A 19,813-nucleotide genomic window follows, 5' to 3' on the forward strand; every position below is an offset into this window, starting at 1 on the left:
CAAGGCCATTACTCGGCTAGAGAAGCATCCATGTTAAATTATGACACATTCTATACAGATCTTTAATAATATGCAAACAAATGGTGAAGTCTAATAAATCTGGGGTGGGACAGGTACAGCCCGTAAAAGCACCCCTCATTTGACCTTAATGAGAAACATCAGTGATATTTTTAAAGAAATCATCCAAGAAGCAATTAATTATATATAATTAAAAATCCGAAGTATCTATGCACATCATGACTTAGACCCTGAGACCTACAATGATAGGAGTATGACAAGTAGGGTGTCCTACTTTGAAGGTCACTCCCGAATTTTGATAACTCTACCCCCTAAATCGTTGACCAAGCTTACAAAAATTAGTATTCAGTGTATAAAAAAAATTCAAAAATTTTTTTTAAGTGTTGCGTAAGGCCAAAAACCACCCCTCGGCCCTGGGCAAAATCCTGCTTTTTTCCCATTTTGACGATTTTTTTTTTTTTTGCAATGGTAAAACAGCTAGAGCTCCGAAGATTCAAGAATAAAAACATGTATTTGGGTACTTTGAAAGATAATTGTTCATGTCATTGTGCATCCCCATTTTTATCTACCAACCCTCGAAATTGGCTACAAGCGCGCAAATTCTACGATTTTGTATTTTTGTTTTTCAGCTGCCAAAGTTAAATTAACCATGAAACGTATCATTAATTGTAACTTGACACTTATTTGATCCAGAATTCATTTTTCACTTTATTCCCCCTTCCCTTCCTTTATTTTTAACCGTAACTTCAGCATTGCCAAAGTCACTAACTATGCAAAGGAATTTTTCTTTTTTCCAAAGATTATATTTTTATTTATATTCTTACATTTTGAATGTCCACGTAATGTTTCAACAAGGTGGAGAAATGGTGCTGGGTCCACACCATTTTGCGGGGAAAACAAAGTGAAGAAATTCTATAAAAAATTTCAATTTGAGTCTAAAAATGTCTTGCTCTATCGAGTACTAGTACAAGACTGAAGACTGTTCTTGTTCGTAATGTTTCATTAAAATGGTACTTGCCCATATCAAAAGGGAAAGCAAGTTGTGGTTTTTTTTTTTTTTAAATTAAAAAAAAAATTCAATTTTGACAAAAAAAAGTAATTTCACTAAAATAATTAGGAATGAAGTTAAGAACCAAACAATTAGAAACAGCATTATTCCTTTCTTCTAGAACACTTCAACAGAAACTTTGTTGGAAAGAAAGAAAAAGTGATGGAATGTACATAGGCTGTCCCAAAAGTACCTGGACTGGTTCTGTAACTTCAAAACTACGATAGATATAGACATGAGTTTGCTTTCATTTTAAAGATTAACTCAATACCTATCGATTAAGACCAAGATCAGCGCAATCGGATAAAAATTGACCGAGTTGTGGCAATTTGAAATCGGTGAGTAAAGTTTACCCCTACGGTTTTTAAGGAAGATTTTTCACTTACCAGGATCCAAAAAGTTAATCTTCGTTTCTTCGTTTCTGCCCTCCTACGAATCTTCCATAACTTCCCTTTGCTTTTCAAAGTACCGTCCATTAAACCTCATGCGCTCTTGCCACTTTTCTAACATTGTTTTCCTAAATTCTTCCCCTGGGATGGAGTTGAAAAAGTTCTGAACTGCATTCTGGATTTCGGTCCTCGATTCGAATCTTTGCCCGCGAAGCTCCTTCTTAAGCACAGGAAACATCCAAGAATCATAAGGAGCCAAGTCAGGGCAATAAGGAGGTTGAAGGATTTTCTCAACTTCATTTTTATTCATAAATTCACGTGTAAAGTTCGAGCTGTGAGGCCGCACAATGTCTTGATGGAGCATCCAAGAAGCTTTTAAGTGCGGCTTTCCACCCGTTAGGGGTGTGCCCGGTCGGTCGGGGATTTTTGCCCTTTGGACTCTTGACCCAAATGCGGACGACGACAACTGGCGACAACCGACCACCACAGGGCAATGTTGCCAGGTTGTTGTAGCATTACATCAAAGTTTTTGGGTGAAAACATAATACCAGATCATAGTTTTAGGTATCAATATCGTGGATGAAGAATCTTCCTGAAAAACCGTATGGGTAAACTTTACTCACTGATTTCAAATTGCCATAACTCGGTCAATTTTTATCTGATTGTGCTGATCATGGTCTTAATCGATAGGTATTGAGTTGATCTTTAAAATGAAACCAAGCTCATGTCTATATCTATCGTAGTTTTGAAGTTACAGAACCAGTCCGGGTACTTTTGGGACAGCCTATGTACTTCAGAGAAACAAGGCTAGTTTCCCAAAAGTAAGTGGCAAGGTGCCTGAACAGTTGAGAAATTGCATTATTCCTTTCTCTTCAAATACCTAGTTATGCAAGGTGGAAGTTTCAAAAAAGAAGTGTCAATAACTAGGCATGTGATGCAACTACTTGATTTCTTTTGTTATGAAATCAGCCATATTATAGGATGAAAATTTATGTAATTCAGTGTCATTTTTTACTGCAGACGAAGAAGGTTAGTTTTCCTAAAGTAAGCGGAAAGGCACCCAAACAATTGAGGAAATGCATTATTCCTTTTTGTTTGAATACTTGGCAACTGACGCTTTAGTGACAAAAACTGGAAAGTTCATGATAAAAGAGTATCAGAGATTCCACTAACCACATTTTCAAGACATTTGAATTTTAGCGACATGTTGGTGCCTTTGTTTGTTTTTGATTAATTCATTGCTAATAGCATGAAAAGAAATGTAGTTAAAGCTTCAGGAACTGAAGGGAGCAATGATATTTATCTCAACAGGTTAGTATAAAATGACCCTGAATTACATACATTTTCATCCTATTATATGGCTGATTTCATAACAAAAAAAACCAAGTGAATGTCTCTCTCTGTGGAAAATTGTTTATGGTCTGTAGGATCACTAATAACAAATACTGTAGACTCGCAACTTTTAAACATAATCTGATGGTTAGGATATTGCACAACGAAAATGTTGATTAATTGAAAGCACCAAAAATAAGACCAGAAAATTGCCATTTAAGGCTCTGCTTGTAACCAAACCAGTAAACACAAATTTGACCAATTTTCTGTTGTAATTGTATCACATAGCCATTTAATTGGAAATGAAATACGAAGAACCACTCATACATTAAATTTTTGGTCTAAAAACCAGTTTCTGCTGTGTCGTGTCTGAAAAAGCATTGTTTCAAAGGTGAGTAAATTGTTTAAAGTGATAAAAGAGGTGTTGAATAATCAAGTGTGAAATGATCAAGATTCCATTGTATGTAAGGTAACAGCACCAGTATCCGGAACATCGCTCAGTTTTTCGTAAAAAATAAGCGGTAGGTACATCAGTGCAAAAAGGGCATCAGGGTTTCACAAATTACACTCAGAGGGCGCCACCTTGCAATAAGTGTGATGGTCGTGCGCTCCTTTTATTATCTGTACCATGCTTCTATAGTGACGTATTCACAGAACGAACCGCTCTGTGAATACGTCACTATAGAAGCATGGTACAGATAATAAAAGGAGCGCACGACCATCACACTTATTGCAAGGTGGCGCCCTCTGAGTGTAATTTGTGAAACCCTGATGCCCTTTTTGCACTGATGTACCTACCGCTTATTTTTTACGAAAAACTGAGCGATGTTCCGGATACTGGTACCATTCCGGGTACTGGTGCAGTTACCTTAAATTTCCTGATTTATACAATTTATTGGTTTAAGAGTGTCTTGTAATATCACCATTTTCCCCTCTTTTCAGGCATGGTTTGGGCCGATCTGACTACACTATTTTAAATGATCCTGAACTATCTTTCCATGAGATTGTCAAGAAGAACCTATTAGCAGCTGTATCTAACACATTGAAAACGGAGGTCAAAACAGAGAAACCGGAGGAGAATATCCGTTTTGACCGTAATCAAATTCTATTCAAATTAGAAAAAGGGGAAGGAACTCTGCAAGTTGAAAAAATATCTAATAGCAAGAAAAAAGAGAATCCAGATGGTGGCTCCGCTGAAGTATCAGTCCCTGTCAAAGAAGAATTGTATCTGAAGAAAGAATCTGAGCTCATAGTTGAGAAAGCAAGCGAAGACAATCCTGACAAGATGGAGGTGGATGAAAATCATGGCACAAATGAAGAAAAAGAAGAGACTTCAACTGAAAACCTGGAAATTCCTCTAAAAGAAGAAGAGAAGCAGGTACAAGATGAACCATTGAGAGCAGAGCAACCAGACGAAAAATTGAAAGAAGAAATGGAAGGCGAGAGGTGTAAAGAGGAGGAAGAAGGAAAAGCAGATGTCATTAATCCTGCAAATAGTGATGTCAGAAACGAAACTGAAAGTAATGAAAAAGAAAGTGGAAAGACTTATAGTAAGGAAGTTGAAAGCAACAATTCAAACGATGATGCAATCAATAAAATTGACACAGAGTTAGAAATCAAAGTTCTTGAAGAACAAACTAGTCATACAGATAAAACCTGTGAGGATAATCTGGACAACGCTCAATCAGGTAAAAAAACAGATGAAAAGGTTGGCAATCCAGCTGAAAATCTAGAGAATGATGAAAATGGAAAGGGAAATTTGCGGGAGGAAGAACGTTTAAAAGCAAATCCAAAGGATGATGAAATTCTAAATGATAAAGCAAGGGAGTCTCAGCCTGAAAATCTGGAAATGAAGACAGTATTATCATCAAAGGGAGATAAATTGACTGAAAATGGTGACAAAGCTGGTGCCCATGCTGAAACTATCATCAAGGGAGATACTCAGCCTGCCAAAGTTGGTGTCCAACCATCTTTTGCCGATTCCTTTGACCTTAAAGTTGGCAAAACTGATAGTGTAGATAAATTAAAAGCAATGTTTCCTGAATTGGAAGTAATGAATCGATTGCCGGAAATTGATGCTATTGTTGTGAATGAAAACAAACCAAATCTTAATGTTACTAGTCCTTTCAACAAAGGCAATCCTAGTTTGATTGATTCATCCATAGCGAATATTTTTACACAGAGTTATCAGAATCCCATCAAATGGCCAAAGGTAAGTTCATGTTTTTACCTCTAGGCTCTTCTCTTTGTATTTTATGAATTCCTTCTTGTAAGAAAAGAAATTTACTAGATGCCTAGAGAATTTAAGTTATTGTCTTGCTCTCCCAACTTCAACCATGTTCAAAAGTACATTATTTAAAGCATGCCGCTTAGAAGGGGTTGCTCAAATGCTTCAAAGATGCTTCTTTACTAGTGAAACATAAGATTTTACCTTAGTGACCTCATTTTATGTGATAAGAATGAACTCCTGCAGTCCGGCCTGTTTTTTTTTAAACCAAGGTAATTTTCCCGGAAGAAAAAGATGGCGTCTACAAGTAGCCTCTGGATCGATGCAGGGGGGGGTTTCCAACTTAAAGCTTATCCTGTAGGGATGAGGGAAGAAAGGGATGGAAATAACAACATATAGCCAGGAGATCAGAGGAGCTTGTATGTAGGCAAAGAGAACAGGACAAGTGAGTAGCCTAGCCCAGGAAATAGATATGCCACATATGCAACCGAAATCGTTCAGGGTGCCAACCCCGGGCGACCCTCATCCTGGCTCCTAACATGGATGGGGCAAAAACTCATCCTGAAGTGTTGTGAATGTACTTACCGTCTAATTCGATTTTTTGCCACTCATACCTTTGCTGTTGTTGATTTACATATTCCAACAAGTTCACATTTGCAATTGCGAGGTTCTATTTACCCACCGAGTTAGTGTTTGATTTTTCAGTCATTGCAGAAGTGGCCAGAAGTTGGTGGCAAGTGATCAGCAATGTCTTTTGGAATTGGCCAAAAAGGTCTAGAATTTAGGATTGCCTCAATTTTCTGAATAAGTGTTAAGTTCTTCGAAATGAAGTACGAGGTCTGTTAGATTAGAAACCGGATTTTGGTCATAACTAGCTTACCGTGCGTCCGCATTAGGTTTTCTTGGACTTTTCTGATAGCTGATAACATACTAAAGAACGCTATGTTCAGAGATTTTGTTTATTTTGATCAGTGTTCATTCTGTGTAATCTTGAATAAGAGGAAGCCCGGTGCGTTCTGCGATATTCATCATGCGATCTCTGATAGAGCAAAGATTTAACATTAAATTTTGTTTTAAGCTCGGTATACCTTGTACTGAAACTTTTGGTATGCTAAGTAAAGTATACCAAGATCATTGAATGAGTTGTTCTCACTATTTTGAATGGGTTAAACGATTCAAAATTGATCAGGAGTTCGTTGAAGATGAGGAGCATGGGAATCGACCATCAACGGCAACTAACATTTGTCACGTGGAAGAAGTGCGGCCAAAAGTCTCGAAAATGGTCGTTTTGAGCTTGCTAAACATTTTAATATATTTCTGAAGACTCTGTACATACAATTTTGATAGAATATGTAGACATGCATCGAGTTTCAGGTACACTTGTCCCTTGATTGTTGTCCGTTGAACAAAAATCCAACACAATGTTAATTTCCCTATAGCTGCTTGAACGTTCTAACAATGATCCTACATTTTTGGATAGGATAATTTTCGGTGATAATACTTGAGTGTACGGCTACGATATGAAAACGAAACTCCTATCATACTTGTGGGTTGAAAAATTTAGTGCAAGACAGATAAAAGAGAGACAAGTTCGGTCAAATATAAAAATCGCAAAACACCCATGAGGTTGCCATACTTGAAGCCACATACCAACGAAGCTAATTAGGATTTTTCAAATCTGTGAACGTAGCGTTCTTAAGTATATTTCCAGCTATCAGGAAAGATCAAGAAAACCTAATTCGGACGCACAGTAGGCTAGTTATGACCAAAATCCGGTTTCTAATCTAACAGACCTCGTATACCCGTTGTTAGAGTCTTTGAAAATTATGTTTTAAGCTTCAGACACATCTCTCTTATAACCCACCAAAATTATGAGGTTAACTATGGATGCACTCCATTCAATCCGTTTTTCTTGGAAGTAATTTAAAATTTCAGATAAAAGGTTATTCTCAAAAATTAGGGGACTGTTCAGAGTATATTTTTAGAGGTAATATGTGTCTAAACACGAATCTTTGCACGTTACATGTAGCAACTTGTTGAAGCTTGAATATCTCAACAATTAACTGCACTCCATCAAACGGTTTATCTGACAGCACATTTTTGTTACATCAGCTGTGTCTGCAAACGCGAACCAGTGAAACCTTATCAGTAAATATTAAATGTCTCCTTTGATTCCGAACGGCTGAGTGCTGACCCATATGATTCACCTGAAGTTGTTGGAAAATCTGTCAGAGATGACCTAAAAAATACTTCAGTCTAGAGTTGGGCCGAAATGGATTTTCCGCGTCACCGGATCCAGATACGGATATCAATTTTTTGTATCCAGCAGCTAATTTGCTAAGGTATCCGGTTGAAACCAGATAATACCGGATCCGGATAGTGCTTTTTTGCGTGCGAAAAATCTCCCGATTTCGAGCGAGAAGAATCTTCCCTAGAGCTAAAAAGCTATAAAATAGAAGCTACGCATATTGACAAAAGTATCGATACTACATCTTTTCAAGAAAATTTGTGTAAAAATTCCAAAAAATTTACTTCTCCATTGTTTTCCTGGAAATAGAAAATGAGAAAGTTAAATTTTTAAAGATTATTGTGCCGAACAGTTGTAAAAAGCATGGTTAGTCCACCATCACTTGTTTCATCTAGGCAACTTAACTGTGCAGCAATAAGGGTTTTATTGAACAGATTATTTTCATTTACCATTGCTTTGCACCCTTAATGAAAAACTGCCCTTTTCACAGGATCATGCACTTCAAGTGAGACTTCAACACATTGCACACTGTGTAGAACATGGGGAATGGCCAGTCGGTAGAAACTTCTCTGCCTACTCAGTGCCAGAAGAAGTTAATCCGGAAATCATACCAAAGAGAGAGCCCTCAACTCCGCGCTCCGTGTCTGAGAGCTCTGAAGTTATCACAATTACAACTGATCATGGGCTCAATAAATTCACAGCTCATCAACCAATGAAAAGGAAAAGACATATTGCTATCGATGTGGAAACGGAGAGAGGTGCGCATTAAAATTTTATTTTTCAAATTTTCAATGGAGCAATGCGATGACTTCAGATTGGCAAATTTGTCAAGGAATTGTTTTGCTGTGTAACCTTCAAGTTTTTTGCTCCTCCCAAAAAATTTCATTTCTTTCAATTTCAAGAGACTTGGTGCTTAGAATGCTTAGAAAAATATTTATAAGGTATCATGCCTTTCCTCACGCCCCCCCCCCTAAAAAAAAAAACCCTTGAAAAGTAAATAAATAAATTCAGGGAGTATCATGCCCCAAATCCCTGGAAAGTCAAGGAATTATCAAATTCAAGAAAACTTGTAATGAATACATGCAATTATTTTAAGAAAGATCCTGAAACTTACAGGTATGCTGAATATAACAACCAAAACCTTCTAATCTTCCAGTTTTTAAAGAGTAAAGAAACCAGATGTTAAAAGAGTTGTAAGTGTGAGTATATGGTAATTCAACTAATAACACAACCAGAACTCATACCTAAATAACTAGAGGATGGGTTTACTGATGTTTTTCCTTTACCAAAATAAAATTAAATAAACAAATAAAAACACTATCATATTTATTTAAACTTAAAACTTTTCGACCAATTTGAGCCAAAAATCTGAAATATTTTATTGGCTGGAGTCCAATATTTTATAGAAAATCTGTGCTATTTCCTTTCAGGATTGAATACTGGGAATTGTTTGAATTTCGAACAGTGAATTAGATGAACTTGATTTAAAACTATCAGTCACTCAAGGCCAACAATGAGTCGGTTAGGCGTTTAAAGTATTGGCTTGCTAAGAATTGTTTTCCATAGTTCCTGGCCCTGGCAGGAGAAAAACCAATGTATATGTTAAAACATTTGAAAGTATAATTCCTGCAGAGAAACAACGCTTGTTGTTGTGAGAGTGCTCAAAACGCTCTTGCATGTAACTGCTCACACAGGGTCACGATTGTCAAGATTTATTTTTGATAATGCCATTGCACATATAAATAATGGTAGTTTAACCAAGGCCTTAGTTGAGATAGGAATGATGTAGCTGATAAGTAGAGAACATAAGAGTAATTCACATAATTCCAAACATGGAATGGAATTAAGTTTGAAGTTTCCAGAAATGAAATTAAGTTAATAAGGTATGTTTTCCACTTATAAACCACCACATTCCTATCTCACCCAAGGCTTTAGTCAAACTACTAAACAAGGGGTCATGAATGAATCAAATCACTTCACATGAGGAAGATGGGAGTGGTGATGCTGAACTCAAGACTGTATCACCTAACCTTAAGTCTCAATCTGATCGTTAATGTACCTCTGTGTTGCCACTCATTCAACCTTTTCAGATGTGGCCAAAATCTTCCTTACGTTAAGGAATTGGCCAGATTTGCGAGTGCATGACTATCTCCAGAATGTCTGAGGGTCATATAATCATACAAACATACTTTCATAACTATGCATATAATACTTAGTTCTTCTTATTTCTGCAGCTAAACTTCATGCGCTTCTCAATAGTAACCTGCAAGCATCACATTTATTGAAGCACTCCTCACCGAACGTTTTTGAAACAGAGGAAACATCAGAACCTGATTCTCGGCGCTCAACTCCAATTACCACATCATTGCAGCCACCGCCTGCTCATCAACATTCATCACCAGCTCCACGTGTGCTATCTATGCCTTTTGATTTAAAGTATCACACTGTAACGCAGACTCCTTCGCTCAAAACAGCAGTTGCCTCACCAGCACCTATGGATCTCTCATCTAGGTAATTGTTTTGAATTTAGTATGCTGTATTGAAGAAATTGAATGAATGGTTATTACTCTCTCCATATCAAGACCATATGGCTGACGCTAGTGTTTTCTATCCTACTGCACTTGACCAGTCATCGGTAGCATCTAAGAATAAGAGGCCGGTGCTGTGAGGTTGAATTCCTTCTATTGGTCAGCGATTGAATCTGTCGTTAAATGCTCGCATGCATGCTGTAGTCATTGATCTTGATTCTAACGCAGAGATAGTTATGAGAGAGTAAGAAGTGCACAAGAATAGACATAATTTCAGACAAAATAGCATTGAGTCCCCATTATTCTGTAAAGGAACTGTACTGTTGTCTCGAGTTGAGTGAAATGGTACCCTTCTTTGGCAATTTGTAGCCTCAAATTTTGTTCGTTGTTTGCCCAAAACGTAACCCTGTAAGCATCTAGTCCATCATAAGTACTGTTGTCATGACTAACGTGAAATGAAAAAGGCCCTCTTTAACCTCCCAAGTCCCCATGGCGAGATGTCTCGCCATATATTTTAGTAGTGTTTAAGACCCAGTGGCAAAAGGACTTGCCATTTCAAGCGCTAATTTGAGTTGCCAAAGCGCTACACTGACACCATTGAATAATTCATAAGCGTGCTCTAATGCTCTATTATATGCTGGATGAAGGAGATTAATTTTGTGCCGATTTTTGTTTGTGTGGAAAGTAAAACGGCGAAAAGTCCAAATTGGCTCAACACTGAAGCACTATATAAGTTGTGTTTCTGGGTTCTAGGTTATATTTGCAGGTAGAATTTATTGATTTTTATTCATCTGGCTAGTGCCTGAGGAGAGCTTTGAATGGTTATTATTAACAACTCAACGAAAAATGAAGAATTTGTTCAATGAAATTCTCTACTGGGTCATTCCATTGTTACAGGTGTGACAACAATTTAACTTTAAACAAGAATTTGGACACTTTCTTGGAGTTAAATTAAGAAATTATCTGCAGTAGCAGAAAGAACTTTTTATGTAGATCATTACAGTCTGTCTGAATTTTTTTTTAATTTGTTCCATTCCTCAGAAAAAACTCTAAGGCTGCGTTACGGGTGTGACCGATTTTGGAAGTGGTGGAGTGTAAAGTGGAAACTCAGCGAATTTTATGAATGTAAAAATCTGATTAAATTATATAATGAAGCCAAGGGTTTTTGCTTCAACTGCTGATGATCTGTTTTCAATTATCTTTTTTTCTCTCCTTGAAAAATGGGAAAGTATATAAAAACCCCTGTTTAGCGTTGCACATGTGACCGTCAGTATACTAAATTTTAAAAGTCACATATGATAAACAGTAATTACTTTTAAAAGTTAAAACTTTGCAGGAGCACATGTTATCTATTTCTTGACGAATGTAAACATAAACCCAAACTTGGTTTTGGTGATAACATCAGAAAACAGTGCTGTCACTCTTTTTACAGTAGGATAAGGCTAAGCGACAGGGTTACAAAACACAAATTGCAAGAAAAAAACAAAATGTAGGTAAACCCCATATATTTCCGAAAACTAGAAGTATTAAGGAGTCCAAAAATTAATATTGTTGGGTCATTTGCATGGGAAAAAAAATACCCCCTGGACTACCTAGGTGTGGAATGACCCTGCTCGGGCGCTACTGTGTGCATTTTCTCAAAACTCATTTTTCTACTTACTGCGTTCCTGAGTAGCACAGCATTTAATGAAGCTTTTTACCAATGAAAGAATCCTATATATTAAAATGCAAAGTTCCGAATCTTGGGGCATTAACTTTGAGAGAACCACCGGACCGATTTGCGTGATCTTTTTTTTAAATGAAAGCCCCTGAGCTGTAGATTTGCAGGCTGTGATCGTTTTTTCGATTTTTTCAAATTTTCTCCCATAATTTTCTCAAATTTTCTTCGATGCATTAAAACGGAGGTCCGAATCTTTAGACGTTAACTTTGAGAGAACCACTGGACCGATTTGCATGATTTTTGTTTTAAATGAAAGTCTGTGATCTGCAGATTTGCAGACTGTGATCGTTTTTTCGATTTTCTCAAATTGTCTTACTTTTATCGACGAGTGAAGTTTAGCTGGGCTCAAATTTTCTCCCATTTATTCAGACTAAAGTCCGCATTTTGGGACATTAACTTTGAGAGAACCACCGGACCGATTTGCATGGGGTTTTTTTTAAATGAAAGCTTCTGATCTGTAAATTTGCAGGCTGTAATTGTTTTTTCGATTTTCTCAAATTTTCTTACTTTTATCGACGAGTAAAGTTCAGCTGTTTCGAGCGGTCATCTGGCCGCTACCTGCTTACGCGTCCCTAGATACCCCCACTAGGGTCTCAGCCACCCCTCCCACCACGTTCTTTCGGCTATCTCCGTTTTCTTTCGTATAGCTTTCCTCCCACCAACCTCAAAGAAGGTTTGGGTCGCATTGTCGTTCGTCACTCACCACCCACATTCCGTCGCAATCTCTCAGCTACTCCGCTTCACCACTTCTTGATAGGCATCCTGGCGGTTTGACTGACCCTGACTTATTAACTGCAGCGGTGCGCACACGTATTGCTAACAACATTATTTATTGTTATGGACATTTTATTCTTATTTGTTCTTTTCTCTTTCCAACTTTGTTTCAAATTTGCTTCGTTTCTTCCTCTCTCTTTATTTTGTTGGTCGGTCGACTACGTTGATCGGCTTTTTGCTATTGAAAGCACATTAAAACTTCATGGATTTTCAATATCATCATTTGATCTTCCGGAATTGCTTCCTATTAACCTGAATCTTCAAGGGTCAGAGCCTGACTCTCCTCCCCCTAAAACTATGATTCCATGATTTCTGCCGCTAACCCAGAGCAACATCAAATTATTTCTGAAATAATTAGTCTCATCCAAAATCCATCTTACACGTGTAATGCGATTTTCATTGATGGTCCAGGAGGATCGGGAAAAACTTTCGTTTAAGAATGTCTTACTGCTTATTGTACAAAGGAAAACTTAGACGTCATCTCCGTTGCTTGGACAGGTATCTCCGCATCGTTGCTACCTAACGGTCGGCCGGTTCATAGCAAATTCAAAATTCCTTCGGTTCTGAATGAGAATTCTGTGTCGAGTCTCACGGTTAGCTCAAGAGAGGCTGAGACTATTCGGAAAACAACGATCATTTTTTGGGGCGAAGCTCCCATGGTTATAACGCATTCTCTGGCATGCATCGACCGACTTCTTATTTAGAGAATGGGTAATGATATCCCTTTTCGAGGAAAAATTGTCGTCTAGGGTGGTGATTTTAGACAGGTTTTACCCGTTGTTCCGCATGCCTCTCGCCAAACATTGGTGCAAAATGCAATCAAATTCTCACCACTTTGACCTCTTTTCAAAATCAGAAAACTTACTCAAAATATGAGATTTTTGCAAGACGAAGCGGAGTTTGCAAAATTTTAACTCGAAATAGGTGATGGTATTTACCTTTCTGCTAAAAAAGGCCATGCCGGAATTCATTGATTTACCGACAAGCAGTATTACTGAAACTGATATTATTACTGAAATTTCTGGAAAAGATAGCTTCCTCATGTTCGAACGTAGATTTCACAAACTGCGCAATTTTGGCCCCTAAAAATAAGCATTGCAATGAAATTAACGACAAGGTTGTTGAAGTTCTTTCAGGTGTCTCTAAAACGTACTTCAGTGTTAACAGGCTCATTGTAGAGGAAGAGGCTCTCAATTTTCCCCTCGAATTCTTGGACAGTCTTAATCTTAGTGGCTCACCACCGCATAAACTCACACTTTTGGAGGGGGTTTTTGTCATGCTTTTAAGAAACCTCAACGTTTCTGAGGGTTTATCGAATGGTACCCGATTGATCGTCTGGAAACGCTATGAAAATTGTCTTGATTTGCAGGTCATTTCCGGCGAGAAGGCCGGTGAAAGAATTTCACTGCCAAGAATTGATTTGTCACCTGCAGACTCCTCTCTCCCTTTCTCTTTTAAGAATCGACAATTTCCAATTCGCATTGCGTTCTGCATGACCATCATCAAAGCTAAGGGTCAAACACTGAAGCGAGTCGGCATTTATTTACCCCAAACAGTTTTTGGCCATGGTAAACTATATGTTGCACTCTCACGAGCTACATCGTACAAAAATTTTGAAGTCCAAATTCTTCCCAAAGGCAACCGTACAAAAAACATCGTGCACAAAGAGGTGCTTCGATCTTTTATAAATCCCAAAAGCCTCATAGTCATTAGAAAATTATCAAAAAATAAAAATAAAAAAAAATTTAAACAGTAACACAAAAAAAAGAAAAATTAATAATGCGAGCTTTTTATAACATTTTTCGGTAGAATGGCAGTCTCCACCCTGTAACGCAGAGAGGCTGTTAAATTCCTTGATCTTCTGCCGCAGAATCATCATCATTATTAAATAGATTCAACTAATCGCTCCGATTCCAAATAAGCTACTGCACCACCATTGCTAGCTGTGGAGGGCGCCCGGAGCAGCTAGTTTAGGTTAAAGGTGTAAAGAGGCTGAATTTAGGGTAGTTCTGTACAAGTATGTTTGTAATATGGAAGAATTAAATGGAAATAGCTCCAATAGTGGTCTTGTACAGTCACAATGTTTTTCCTGCCACATTTTTGCAGATGAGAGAGCACAGGCTGCAGCAGATTATCTGGATTGATGTGGTAGTCGGGTGTTACAGTTCATCAAAAGTTAGGATAATTCAGAATACACGGGAATGTTTAGGAAAGCATTTGAAGAGAGTCATTAAGGAGTGTAGTCAGGGTAATTTTCCAAAAGACTGCAGGGTTATAATTAGTTTGTATGATATGGGGTTCAAATTATAAGCCGTTGGATACTGTATAGCCAAATAAGCATAGGTCTAAGCAGGATTTGCAGCAAGCAACAGCATATTTAAATACATTAGAAACACCTGAGTGGCTTTTGAATGTAGGCCAGGCACCAAGGGAATGAATATTGAATTAAATGCTGGAAAGCTGGAAATTTTTTTAAAAGACGTATTATGAGGTCCTTAAATAAGGGTTAATTTTGCACCATTCCTGAAGTGGAGCTTTAGCCGCCATCTTGGATTTTTAGGCCTAAAATCGCTATTTTTTCGGTTTTTGGCCTGTAAGTCAGTGAAAAAGTCATTTTTCCGTCAAAATACCTCAGTGCTAAAATCAAGCCTATAAAATTTTCTATTAAAAAGGTGGTATACGTTTTTTCCATACGACCCACCGTTTTCGAGTTATGATCGTCGCAAAGTTGGGCTTTTAAACTCAAAATCGACCAAAACCCGACTTCCAAGTTTCCAGTGCGCTACAACTTAACAAAAACCGAGGAAAGAGAGGAAAACTCATTCCGAAACTAAAATCTGTGATTTCTCAAAAAGTAATCCCAAAATCCAAATGCGTGGGGGGGGGGGGGGGGCGGCGGCACGGTGACCGCATCTGTGGGCCGCGCGCGCACTGTTTTTACACACCGTGTCGTATGGCGCTGTATTATCAGCTACTAAGTGCCGAATGGCAATCATTTTTATTGGTTTAGAGACTCCCGGTCTGATCCAAAGATTAATTGTCATAAAACTCGTGAAGTTGGTAAGGCGCAAATGAGAGCGCTAGAGGGCACTTCTGGTGAAATCAAATTTAAAAGGAGCAACCGGGTGTTATGTACCTATTTCTGCAACAGACTGCAGCGTTAAATTAAATAATAAAGTGATACCCATTAATCCTACATTTCTTTTTCAAAGGATTTCTTTCCTTAAAAAATCATAGACAAAAAATTTGAGGATTATTTTCAATTCGAATTGATTCCTTTTCCATTAGCTCTTTTTGACGAATCCGGATTGCGGAAAATGTCCAACCTAGTGATTTATGACTTTCTTTTCAACTTGTGAAACTGCAGTCAAATTGAAAGGTTCTGTCCGTGTGATTGATGGAGGATTTATGGTTCACATAATTGTCTGGCATCGGCAAGAAATATTCTCCCAAATACTTGATAAACATGTTGAGTATGTACAGAAAAATTATTCCTCTAACACGTCAGTAGTGTTTGTCGGATATCCGGAGGACAGCGCAGCAAAGAGGACCAAAACAGCGGAACGCTGTCGGAGATCAAAATCATTATTATCTCCAGAAATTATTTTTGAAGAGAACATGTCAGTGACAGTCACACTAAGTAAATTCCTCGCGAACGAGAAAAATAAAAGTCGACTGATAGCTTTACTAAGAGAGAGGTTTGAGAGTGCAGGTATTAAAACTAAACAAGCAAAGGAGGATGCAAACGTGCTCATTGTAAATCGAGTGCTCTGAAAATTCCCCATCAGTCATAATTGTAAGTGAAGACTCTGATCTCTTAGTTATCCTTACAGCTTCGAGCAACTCTAAGAAAAACATTTATTTTCTGAAGCCAGGTAAAGGTAAAGTTCCAAATAAAACTTACTCGCTGAACCAGAACCTAACTTTAGCAGATAATGTTTCATTTAAACGCATTCACCGGTTGTGATACCACATCTGCAATTTTTAGGCAAGGAAAACATAAGCTCTTCAAATTGTTACAAAAAGATGAGAGCTTAAAAGTAGCGGCTCAAATTTTCAAAGAACCAAATGCTTCATCAGAGGCAGTAGCTAGTGCAGGGGAAAAATTGTTTCTTTCCCTCTACGGTGCTCGAGGTGATGTATCATTGAATCAATTTAGGTACCATAGTGCTTCACACAAGCGATAAGCAAAAGTGCACCGAATTTAGCTTCCTTGCCCCCTTCTTCAGATTCAGCATGTTTGCATTCATTTAGAGTCTATTTACAAATGCAGATGTGGTATATGGTCACGAAATATCTCTATTACAGTAAGGGGTGGAGACATTGTAAAACTGGATTATTCCCGATTCCGATGCAGAAAGATCCGGCGCCTCAAGAACTTTTAAAATTAATTTCATGCAAATGTGTGAAGGGCTGTCAAAATTCTTGTTCCTGCCGAAAAGCAGGCTTACACTGCTCTTTACTTTGCAAAAACTGCGAAGGTAGATCATGCTCAAACGTGGCCGATATCATCGAAGATGAGGATAGCATGGATGAGGAAGAAAAGTAAGGATCTCATGTGTAGATTGTTCGGCAAAGATGAACCTCTGCCAGGTGTTAAACATGATTTTTTTTTTTTTGTGTATTTCAGTGAATTTTTAAATAAATGTTCAACTGTCAATTGGAGAAACTTACTATTCTTTTTCTCTTTGTAAATGACTCCTTTTTTCTGCTAAATGGGTACGTCGCTTTATTTCTATGGCTTTAACAGCTGAAACTACGAACAATTTTGCAGCAACTAACAGAAAGGAACCAGGTGATTTAAGGGTACTTAAGTTGCAGGTTGAGTTCTGTAACGCTTCACCGAAGAAAAGCAAAGAATCATTTTGCAATTTCATTTCAATCACCAAAAAAGCTAACGAACTGTGCGCGTGAGCAGCGGCGCGCTACGGCACTGGGACATCTTGCCCCCCCCCCCCCCCTCCCCACGCATTTGGATTTTGGGATTAATTTTTGAGAAATCACAGATTTTTTAGTTTCGGAATGAGTTTTCCTCTCTTTCCTCGGTTTTTGTTAAGTTGTAGCGCACTGGAAACTTGGAAGTCGGGTTTTGGTCGATTTTGAGTTTAAAAGCCCAACTTTGCGACGATCATAACTCGAAAACGGTGGGTCGTATGGAAAAAACGTATACCACCTTTTTAATAGAAAATTTTATAGGCTTGATTTTAGCACTGAGGTATTTTGACGGAAAAATGACTTTTTCACTGACTTACAGGCCAAAAACCGAAAAAATAGCGATTTTAGGCCTAAAAATCCAAGATGGCGGCTAAAGCTCCACTTCAGGAATGGTGCAAAATTAACCCTTATTTAAGGACCTCATAATACGTCTTTTAAAAAAAATTTCCAGCTTTCCAGCATTTAATTCAATATTACCCCCCATATGGAGCTGTGGTGCCTGGCCTAATGGGTCAGTTGTGCTAGTCACAGAATCTTATTTTGATGCCTGATTCATGGAGATTAGCCCAAAGTATGAAGATCTGTCTAAACACCGAGACATAGCCCTTTGAAAAGTCGGGTTTTTGACTTCATCCACCGTGGTAGTGACACTCTTGGTTTCCTCCACATTGCTTTCATCCGAGTTTCACGATGAGTCACCAGTGCAAATATGCGTTACACTGACTGATGAGAAAGTAAGGTAGAAGAAACCAAAGGTGTCACTACTGCGGTGGATGACGTTAAAAACCCAACTTTTTAAAGGGTGATATCTCAGTTAATATTGAACAAGGAAATTTACTGTTTGGGAAGATCTCAATATTTTTTGCTAATCTACAAGAAATAAGCATCAAAACGCGATTCTGTGACCAACGCAACTGACTCATTTAATGAAGCCCCGGGTGGCTTTTGTAGGTCCTCTCTGATTCCACCCACTTGCTAAGACTTTCCTGTTGCTTCTGTATGCCCTTGTCTAATGTATCGTACAAGTTCTACAATAGTGTATTTGTATCTTTTTTTTAAAAAAAAAATTTAACACTTTCCAAATTCCAAAAAATTCCTTTTATTTTAGGTATAAGTTTGATTTTTGAGTCTCGTTGCATTGCTGTTAATGGATTTTTCTGTCTCTTGTTTTCAGTTTGCCAAAAATGAAAACTCCTGACCTATCAGCTGGTATTGATCTGAGTGTGGGACTAAAAGATTCCCCAATGGACGATATTCAGGACTTTTCAATGCCGAGTAAGAAGCACCTCTCACAACTTCAATCAGCACATCAACATTCACTGGCCCAACAGGCAGGCGCGCATCACTCTTTGACAAATCAGTCTCAGCCTTTATCCGCACACCAGCAGCCAGCGCATCAGCAGCCAGCTCATCAGCACCAAGTGCACCACCCAACACATCATCAGCAGCCTGCGCACCAACAAATGCCCCAACACATGCCACCAACTAAAAGCAAGCTTGATGACATGCTGAGTAAACTCAAGCAGAGGAAGAATTGCGTAAGTATCTTCTTTTAACGTTAAGTTTATTTTGATATTTTTTTTTTCTTCTTTTTTTTACTACTTCAAATACCACACAAGTGGTACTCCTGGCTCCTCCAGTTAGAGCCCCTCCCCCCTCCGTCCCTACCATGTACCAGCTCAAGGCAACCGTTGTTTGAGACCATCAAACTCGGGTCGCCTAGCCGGGAATGGAACCCGGAACCTCCTGATTGTAGAGCCAGCGCTACAACCACTAGACCACAGGAGGCCGACAATGGAGGATATTGGGTACATCCAGTTCAAAATTTTGCATGTGGTATGTTGAGAATCCCCTAGATAATTATTTATAAACAAATTGATATTGTAGAACAGCTGAAATATGCACAAGTCAGTTGTGCCTTTCCACTGTAGAATTCAATTTTCATACCTCGTTCAATAACTGTAAAAGTAGCTTGAATTGTAATATAGGAGGAGTTTCGTTTTGGGCCTTTTCCGGCTCCACCTGGATTTTGCTGAATGTTTCATATTTCCAAAGTACTAGTCTTAGGTAGACTGTATGCCAAATATTTTACCGAACGGAGCCCATGCAGAGGTGCAGCAACGCCTCAAACCCAGAGCCCTGGCATCGAAAAATGGTTATTTTCGACGACTTTTTCGACTGATATTACTCTTTTAGCAGATAATTCTTATGTAATTTTTTGCATACTTTCCGTTTCTGGCCTTCAAAAAGGCCTCCGATAGATTTTAAGGGGCCTTACGGTCCATTGTTGCCATTTTTGACCCATTTTCAGGGTTTTTTCCATTCTACACACGCAGAACTCAATTTGAACTAAAAACTGCATACGTTTTTGAAAAGAAAGCAAAAAAATAAAGAAACTACGTTCAATAAAACTTTTCTCTAGGTAGCCAAATTTTCGAAAAAAATCGTTCCAAAGAGCCAAAAATGGCCAAAATTCCATAAATTGCCATGCCTAAGGTTCAAGAAAGTGGGGTGCAACTCTTATATTGATGTAGGTAACGTAACAGCTCTTACCCATGTATACAACATATCAAAAAATTATAGTTGTACCTGGA

General features: G+C 38.2%; 1 protein-coding gene across 5 annotated transcripts in view; it reads left to right on the forward strand.

The window, feature by feature from the left end:
- kis (chromodomain helicase DNA binding protein kismet) overlaps window positions 1-19,813 on the forward strand; it is a 252,200-nt gene that overhangs the window by 211,802 nt on the left and 20,585 nt on the right. For all 5 annotated transcript variants that reach the window (XM_072301409.1, XM_072301419.1, XM_072301422.1 and 2 more), the window contains 4 exons: window positions 3,730-4,999; window positions 7,753-8,020; window positions 9,497-9,773; window positions 18,394-18,757. In XM_072301409.1, the coding sequence (XP_072157510.1) occupies window positions 3,730-4,999; window positions 7,753-8,020; window positions 9,497-9,773; window positions 18,394-18,757 (2,179 nt within the window). The remainder of the gene's footprint in view (window positions 1-3,729; window positions 5,000-7,752; window positions 8,021-9,496; window positions 9,774-18,393; window positions 18,758-19,813) is intronic.

The sequence above is a fragment of the Bemisia tabaci genome, chromosome 1 (genome assembly GCF_918797505.1).
Source record: "Bemisia tabaci chromosome 1, PGI_BMITA_v3".
In the NCBI taxonomy this organism is placed as follows: Eukaryota; Metazoa; Arthropoda; class Insecta; order Hemiptera; family Aleyrodidae; genus Bemisia; species Bemisia tabaci.